The sequence below is a fragment of the Macaca mulatta genome, chromosome 16 (genome assembly GCF_049350105.2).
Source record: "Macaca mulatta isolate MMU2019108-1 chromosome 16, T2T-MMU8v2.0, whole genome shotgun sequence".
In the NCBI taxonomy this organism is placed as follows: Eukaryota; Metazoa; Chordata; class Mammalia; order Primates; family Cercopithecidae; genus Macaca; species Macaca mulatta.
This window is the reverse complement of record NC_133421.1, coordinates 8,295,641-8,304,331: the sequence shown is the minus strand read 5'-3', so window position 1 is coordinate 8,304,331 and position 8,691 is coordinate 8,295,641. Positions and strand designations below refer to the sequence as shown.

The 8,691-nt window shown below is 42.0% G+C and overlaps 1 protein-coding gene across 1 annotated transcript in view; it reads left to right on the top strand.

The window, feature by feature from the left end:
- Positions 1 to 3,852: 3,852 nt before the first annotated feature.
- TEKT1 (tektin 1) overlaps positions 3,853 to 8,691 on the top strand; it is a 28,737-nt gene continuing 23,898 nt past the window's right edge. Inside the window, exons 1-2 of the mRNA XM_015118409.3 lie at positions 3,853 to 4,425; positions 5,600 to 5,823. Of these exons, the coding sequence (XP_014973895.3) occupies positions 5,634 to 5,823 (190 nt within the window). The 5' untranslated portion in view covers positions 3,853 to 4,425; positions 5,600 to 5,633. The remainder of the gene's footprint in view (positions 4,426 to 5,599; positions 5,824 to 8,691) is intronic.

Here is an 8,691-nt window from a genome sequence, read left to right as displayed (position 1 = left end):
CTTACTGACAGTGAAAATCTGTTATTTCAAAGGGGAAGCTCATGCTTTATATCCTCTTATTCTCCTAAGGGCCTCTTAAAAGCACACCACAGTTATTTGGTAGGTTAAAATTCCAATGAAAAGCTTTTAAGTTATCATGTTTGTTAACTGCTAATTTGGGGATAGCATCATGTAACAGGGGACTCAGTCCCTGCTACAGACCCAGGACACTGGGGTCTTGAATGCCCAGCTTCATACAATGGCCTGTGATATTGATACTTATTATAAGGCGTAGCGAGAATAAAAGGCTGGTTCTTATCAATGAACTCACTGTTATCAATGAACTCACTGTTCCACAGTGAAACTGAAGATGGAAAACAATTCACATCTTACCAATACCCTCATATGAGGGAAGTTTTTCCCCCTTATCCAGGTGCAGTTCAGTGAGGAAGTTGACACGGATTCCAATACCACTGGCAGTGCTAGCAAAACAGAGGTCAAGGGTCATAGTGGCCACTGTATGAAAGTTAAACAAGAAGTGAGTAAGATCTGATGTTTGGGAAGTGAATAAGATCTGACGTTTGGGTAGCACTTTTGCATCCATAAAATGCTCAGGAGAGCATGACAGATTTATCATGGATGGGAAACCTGAGGCTCATCCGTGGTGAGATCTGAGCTGGAAGCCAGTCTTCAGGCCCCTGGCTAAGTGTGTCGTCTCCTAGACATACTGCCTCTGTTCATTTCCCTCCGAATTCTTCTGGTTTCAAAATGACTAGTTAGCTCTGTCTCAATGCTCTCACACCTCCTGCTCTTTTAGCAGCTGCCCTATTTGTGTCATTTGTTTACTTAAATCATTTATTATAGAGTTTCTGCATTTTTATATTCTTTTAAAAGAGATAATGTATTGTACAACTCTCAAAAGGCAGAAGATTATTCAGTAAAGTCTCCTTTCCCCTCCACATCCCAGCCATCCAGATCTCTTTCCAGCAACCAGTGTTACCAGTTTCTTATGTATCTGTCTGGAGAAATTCTATGGGTACACAAACAATTACATTCTACCATTTTCTATCATCACAATGGTAAAATATTATATGTATGATTCCTCGGAACCTTGCTTTTTTCATTTAATATATCTTGTTGGTCACGCCATATCAAAGAGATGTAAAAAAGATTTCTAATTATATATTTTACAGTAAAAAATACTCTATGACTGTTTCATAATGTATTTAACCAGTCTCCTCTTGGTGGACATTTGGGATATTTAAATTTTTTCCTACTAAGAACAACTTTGCAATGAATAACTTTTTCCACACAGTTACATCATTTTGCACATGTGCAGATGTATCTGTAGGATAAATCCCTAGATGTAGAATCGAACAGCTGTGTCAACAGCTGTGCATCTGTAATCTCCACAGAAGGCAGAGACTGTGTTTTATCTTCATCTATCCTTAGTGTCTAGCACAGGTCTTGATACTTCATAGATGTTCAATAGGTATGTGGACAAATTAATGAATGAGTGATTTCAGAGAACGAGTTCAGAGAGTGGTCAACAAATCTTTGTGGAACAAATCAATGAATGAGTTCAGAGAATGAATGAGTTCAGAGAATGAATGAGTTCAGAGAATGAATGAGTTCAGCTGGGATGATCATGAAGGGCATGGTGACTTTTGGCACCATCTCTTGTATTTCATATACTATTCTGAAAATGACATCAAAATTTAATGTTCTTCCTACTTATAACTTTCTTCTGCAGGTTTTTATTTTTTATTTATTTTTAGGTTTTTAGAGACAGGGTCTTACCATGTTGCCCAATCCGGTCTTGAACTTCTGATCTCAAGCAATCCTCCCGCCTTGGCCTCCGAAAGTGCCAAGATGACAGGTGTGAGCCACCATGCCCGGCCCTTGTGCAGCTTTTAACTTTTCTCAGAATTTGTATTTGTGTATTTTTTAACTCATAAAAATTAAAAAACATTTTAATAGACAGGGATCTGTGTCACCCAAGTTGGAGTACAGTGGTGTGATCAGAGCTCACTGCAGTCTTAAACTCCTGAGCTCAAGCCATCCCTCCCAGGCATCCCAAGTGACGGCACTTCAGGCATGCAGCATGGAGCCTGACATCGTTTATCTACTTTTTATCGATCAGAAGAGACATAATTTCAACTCCCCACGTGGTTATACTTCTGGGTTATGAATCATAGTTTGTAAAACTCCGCTTAAAGATGTTCTTCAAAACTTCTTTGGACTTTTAGTTGTAATTTGGACTGATTGCTTTTTAGTTCTACAGCTATTACACTGAGCCTTGTTTTCAGCACACAGCTGGGTCGATTCCACTATGTCTTATATCCAAATATCCAATGTCTTCTTCTTTCTGGATTTTTCACTTTTGCTCTATTTTTTTTTTCCATAAAGAATGTACAGCTCACCGTTTTGAGTACTGGCATGTCCAAAGAAGTCCTCATTTTGCTCTCATACATGAAATGCTTTGAGTGGTTGTAGAATCCCAGATTGGAAATAATTTTCTATAGAATTTTGAAGGCATTATTCTAGCATCATTTCTAGCAACCATCATTTCTAGCAACCTGTGTTAGAGATGAAACGCTTGATACCTATTCTTTCTTTTTCTCCCTGTTCTTTGAATTAAGAAATTCCACCAGAATAGGTATAAATATAAAGTTGGCCCTTCATATCCATGGATTCTACATCCTTGGATGCAATCACACGCAAATCAAAAATATTCAGGAAAAAAATTCCACAAAGTTCCAAAAAGCAAAACTTGAATTTGTTGCGCTCTGAGTGCTGTGTTGAATCCATGCGAATGAAGTGACGAGTAGGCATTGTTAGGCATTGTATTAAGTATGTATTAGACATTGTATTAGGCATTGTATTAGGTATTATATTAGGTATTAGATGTTGTATAATGTATTAGATATTGCATTGAGTATTGTATTAGACATTGTATTAGATATTGTATTAGGTACTGTATTAGGTAGTAGGCATTCTATTAGGTATTGTATTAGGTATTAGGCATTGGTTTAGGTATTGTATTATGTATTGCATTAGGCAGTGTATTAAGTATTGTATTAGACATTGTATTTGGTATTGCAGCAATCTAGAGATGATGTAAAGTATGTCTATCTAGGGATATGCATAGGTTATATACAAATACTACAGCACTTTATATAAGAGACTTGAGAATCTGCAGATTGTGGTATCTGAGAGGGATCCTGGAGCTAATCACTATATGGATTATATGTATAATCCACAGGGAGGACTATAAGTAAGGAGTGGGCGTGTGTGTGTTAATTTCAGGTGGGTCGTTAATCTTTTTTTTTTTTTTTTTTCTGGCTCTGCCGCCCAGGCTGGAGGTGCAATGGCGCAATCTCAGCTCACTGCAAGCTCCGCCTTCCAGGTTCACGCTATTCTCCTGCCTCAGCCTCCCGAGTAGCTGGGACTACAGCTGCCCACCACCATGCCTGGCTAATTTTTTGTATTTTTTAAATTAGAGACAGGGTTTCATCATGTTTTCCAGGATGGTCTCTATCTCCTGACCTCGTGATCCGCCCTCCTGGGCTTCCCAAAGTGCTGGGATTACAGGCGTGAGACACCGCGCCCGGCCTTGGGTCATTAATCTAAAGACTTGAGTCTTCAGCTCAGGTTATGTCTCTCACCTTCATAATTGTTTTGCCATTTTTTTTTCTTTCCTTCTGGAAGTCCTACTTGACAAATATTAAATCTTCTGGACCTATCCCCTCTGATTTAATTTTTCTCCCATATTTTCCATCTCCTAGTGGATGTAGAGTGACTTCTGGAGTGTTTGTCTGAAGGCGTCCTACTCACACCTACCCTCAGGGAGTGCCCTATCGGGCGTCCCACGCAGAAATAAGCCAGTGGTGGTAACAGACCTATACAAACGCTGGAGGAAACTCATTGGAGCTTACATAATCCATCAACTTGCTTTCCTGATTTTTAACCCTCAATTTCACCTGCCACTGCGAGGGCCTGGAGGCATCACTCAGCCCAACCCCACTGTATACCCGGGGAGTCCGAGACCCGGGGTACAGCGCGACCCGAGATGATTCGGCCTGCGGGAGGGCCCGGACTGGACGCAGGTCTCCTGACTCCCAGCTCGGGGCTTTGGCTGCTGTATTCTGCTTGGTGACCCGCGTCTTCGCGGTAGGTTGAGGTGGCCGCAGCATCTGGCCTTACCCTTCTCACACGCCACACTCCCGGGTCTCTGGCTCTGGAGTCCGCAGAATTTGCGCCTGCGCCAAGCCACTGAGGCAAGGCTGCTCCGGGCGGAACCCGCCCTCTTTGCCCTGGCAACGCGTCACTTGTTGTCATGGAGACCGCGATGTTTACCTCTTTGTTCTGCAAGAGCTGGAAGCTCCATTTAGGGTAAGGAGGCTCCCATCCCGAGCTTGCGAAGTGGTTCTGTGTGGCGCTGAGGTAAGTAAACCTTGACCCTATCCCACCGACCCCCACCCGCAACCCTCCCCGCCTAACCAAATCCTCATGGCGTGGGGATGAGCCCTAATTTAGGTCCCCACCTCTCTGAGGACTACTCAGACTTATCCAGGAGTCTTGGGTTAAATGCTGGGCTCCACACTCAGATAAATTTGGTAGAAGTCATAAAAGGGACTGGACTAGGAAGAAATGGAGAAACTCCATGTTGTCTGAGGGGGCTGGGTGGGCTGCGGTTCTCAGCCTGGTCAAGATCTGACTCTAGTTTCATCCTTACATATGTGAAGGCTTCAGAGATCCAGAGGCCCCTAAAAGCAGCGGCTCAGACTTTGAGGTAGAGTTGGAATTGGGGGCAGATTTCAGCCCTATCTGAGGAAGACAGTTCTCACGGTCCATCAGAGTTGTATGGAGATGAAGTGGGTAATTTTAGTGTTTCCATTGCCGACAGCTTCTGCCAGCTGGCTTCCCCTGTGTTGTTCCCCTTCCTGTCCTCTCCTTTCCTTTGTCCTGGAAGTTTTTAGATTCTTTTACGTGTTGAACAGGTTCGATACCCAGTTGTCAGTTTACACGTCACATTTCTTCTTCTTCCTCTTCCTCTTCTTCTTCTTCCTCCGCCTCCTCTTCCTCCTCCTCCTCCTTCTCCTTCTCCTCCTCCTTCTCTTTCTCCTCCTCCTCCTTCTCCTCCTCCTCCTCTTTCTCCTCCTATTCTTCCTCCTCCTCCTCCTCCTCTTCCTCTTCTTCTTCTTCTTCTTCCTCTTCCTCTTCCTCTTCTTCTTCCTCTTCTTCTCCTAGAAAACATGTCTGGGTTCATCTGTTTGGCAGAACATTACTCCACGACCTCGCAATTCTAATGTTGAGCTAAAGCAGTCAGATACAAAATAATACACACAGTATGATTCCATTTATGTTAAATTCAAAAACAGCAAAACGAATTTGTAGTGTTAAAAGTCAGGATACTGGTTACCCTGAGGGGCTTGAGGTGGAGTTGCTGGGAAGAGGTTAGAGATGCCGGTAATGCTTGTTTCTTGGTTTGGGTGCCAGCTACACAGGTGGATTCATTTTGTGTACAGATCATGATTTATTCAACTTTCCATATGTATGTCATGCTTTAATAAAAATTGACATAAAAAGGACAAATTGCTTTCATTTAATCTAAAAGAGTCTACCTCTGATCCGGACTTTGGAAACCTCAAATGGCTAAACTATTACAACCTCCGCCCAAGTTCCTGCCCTCAGAGTGGCACATTGCTAACAAGAACCAGTACCACAGAGCAGATGCCCAAAGGTCCCGATCGGAACGCCTGGTCGCAGAAAGCCAGAGGCTTGTGGATGAAATTGGAAAGACTACAAGAAAATCTCAAAGTGATGTGAACAAGAAACTAGGTAAGAAAACATGCTTGGCATATTCGCGAACATGCTAGGATGAGGCTGATGAGCTTAGCTATAGTGTCATGTTCAGGTGTGGCAACGTATTATTCTTGAGTATTAGAGAAAATCGAGTGTATTCCCCAGATTCTATGTTTAAGTTCACTGCCCTAAGATAGACACAAGGTAACCCAGTCTGATTTTCAGCCACCCATCATTCATTTATTTGTTGATTTGATGCACAGTTATTGAGCATCTATGGGCATCTATATACTACACATGAGGCATATCACAGGGAATGATCAGAATCTCTGCTTTGTAGGGGCTTTTAGCTTGAAGAGGATAAAGACAAAAAAATTAATCATCAGAATACAGTCAGCACTTCGTATCCATGGGTTCAGCCAATTGTAGGTCCAAAATACTTAGGAAAAAAACCAATAAAAGATAACAATACAACAATTAAAAATACATATAGAAACAATACAGTTCAACAACTATTTACATAGTGTTTGCATTGTATTAGGTATTATAAGTAAGCTGGAGATGATTTAAAGTATACTGGCTGGGTGTGGTAGCAGCTGCTGGGAGTCCTAGCTACTTGGAGGGCTGAGGCAGTAGGATCGCGTGAGTCCAGCAGTTAGAGCCCACCCTGGGTGATACAGCAAGACCCTGTTTCTTAAAAAAAATAGAAAAAGAAAAGAAGAAAGAAAGAGAGAAAGAGAGAAAGAAAGGAAGAAAGGAAGAAAGGAAGGAAGGAAGGAAGGGAGGGAGGGAGGGAGGGAGGGAGAGAGAGAGAGAGAGAGAGAAAGAAAGAAAGAAAGAAAGAAAGAAAGAAAGAAAGAAAGAAAAAGAAAGAAGGAAGAAAGAAGGAAAAGAGAAAAGGAAAGTACATGGGAGGATGTGCATAGGTTAAATGCAAACACTACACCATTTTGTATAAAAGACTTGAGCATCCATGGATTTTGGTATCTGTCAAGGACTCTGGAACAAATCCTCCGAGGATACCAAGGGACAATTGTATAACCAGATAGGTGCTGGGGTGGGGGAACAAAGACAGGGGTGGAGTAGACATGAAACACTGGAAAAGTTTTTCTAGAGAAGAACATTTACTTGAGTCTTAAAAGAAGAGTCATTTCCTCTTGACAATTCCTTACTTAAAACAGTACTTATTTATATTTATTTAAATTTCTTGAGACAGAGTCTCGCTGCATCACCCAGGCCAGAGTACAGTGGCACAATCTCAGCTCACTGCAATCTCTGCCTTCCAGGTTCAAGAGCTTCTCCTGCCTCAGCCTCCCGAGTAGCTGGGATTACAGACATACGCCATCACACCTGGCTAATTTTTGTATTTTCAGTACAGATGGAGTTTCACCATGTTGGCCAGGCTGGTCTTGAACTCCTGACCTCAGGTGATCCACCTGCCTCGGCCTCCCAAAGTGCTGGGATTACAGGCGCGAGCCACTGTACCTGGCCTAACACAGTATTTAAAAGGTAGTGTTCTTTAGCAAAGATCTCAGGAAAGCACATTAAAACAAAAGATAGTGTCCTTAAATAATCAAAACAAAAATAAACATAAAACAAAACAAACAACCAATATCTCATAAATGCCAAAAAGGGATTAACCAGGGGTCACCAACTCAACTATCTACAGGGACCAAGCAGGTAGCATAGGGGTTGGGTGTAAGGCATTAGGGTTTAGTAGAGACTGTGGGGACCTGGAGAACATGTGCCCCATCTAAGGAGGAAGGTGCTACTCGATTTCAACCCATTTCTTCCAAGAAAGAACATGGGCCCAGTGTTGCCTAATTGTTGGATTTTTTTTTTTTTTCAAGAAAATCTGGAAAGCTGGAATTTATTCACGTTTTCAATGTTGGTAACTGATTTAATTTATTTATAACACTGGGCCAGCTGTACAAACACATTTGTGGATCAAACCTGGTCTGAGGACTGTAGTTTCTAATTTCCAATAAACTAAACTTTCATTCAGGTCAGCAATGTTAGATGTTAGGCTCTCCTTATAGGTTGACCCTTACATTGATACCACCCTGCAGATAGGCCTGTTCTAAATAATTGTGCAAATAGATAGGTGTTAAAAATGAGAAGGCACCTGGGTGTGGTGGCTCAGGCCTATAATTCCATCACTTTGGGAGGATGAGGTGGGCAGATCACGAGGTCAGGAGATCGAGCCCATCCTGGCTAACACAGTGAAACCCTGTCTCTACTAAAAATACAAAAAATGTATCGGGTGTGGTGGCGCGCATCTGTAGTCCCAGCTACACAGGAGGCTGAGGCAGGACAATCGTTTGAACCCAGGAGATGGAGGTTGCAGTGAGCCAAGATCGCGCCACTGCACTCCAGCCTGGGTGACAGAGCGAGACTCTGTCTCAAAAGAAAAAAGAGAAGGCATTATTCATTTTTACAATACTGTGTTTCAGTATATATGGGAAAAAGTGAACCTTCATTGATTCATTGAATCATTTTAAAAATTAGCCATTAGGCATTAAAAAATCAAATACGTAGGAATGAATCTAGCAAAAGATGTGCAAGTGTTTTGCACTGAAAAATCATTTTTGCAAGAAATTAAAGAAACTCTTAGTAAATGCAGGGATTTATGAGTTAATGAATTGGAAAGCCTAGTATTTAAAAGTGTTGATTCCCTTCAAAAATTAATCTATAGATTCAATGCAGTGCTAATGCAAATCTCAGCAGTTTTATGGTGAAATTGGCAAACTGCTTCTAAAATTCATATGGAAATGCAAAGCATCAAGAATAGGAACTAGGCTGGGTGCAGTGGCTCATGCCTGTAATCCCAGCACTTTGGGGGGCTGAGGCAGGTGGATCACCTGAGGTCAGGAGTTTGAGACCAGCCTGACCAACATAGCGAAA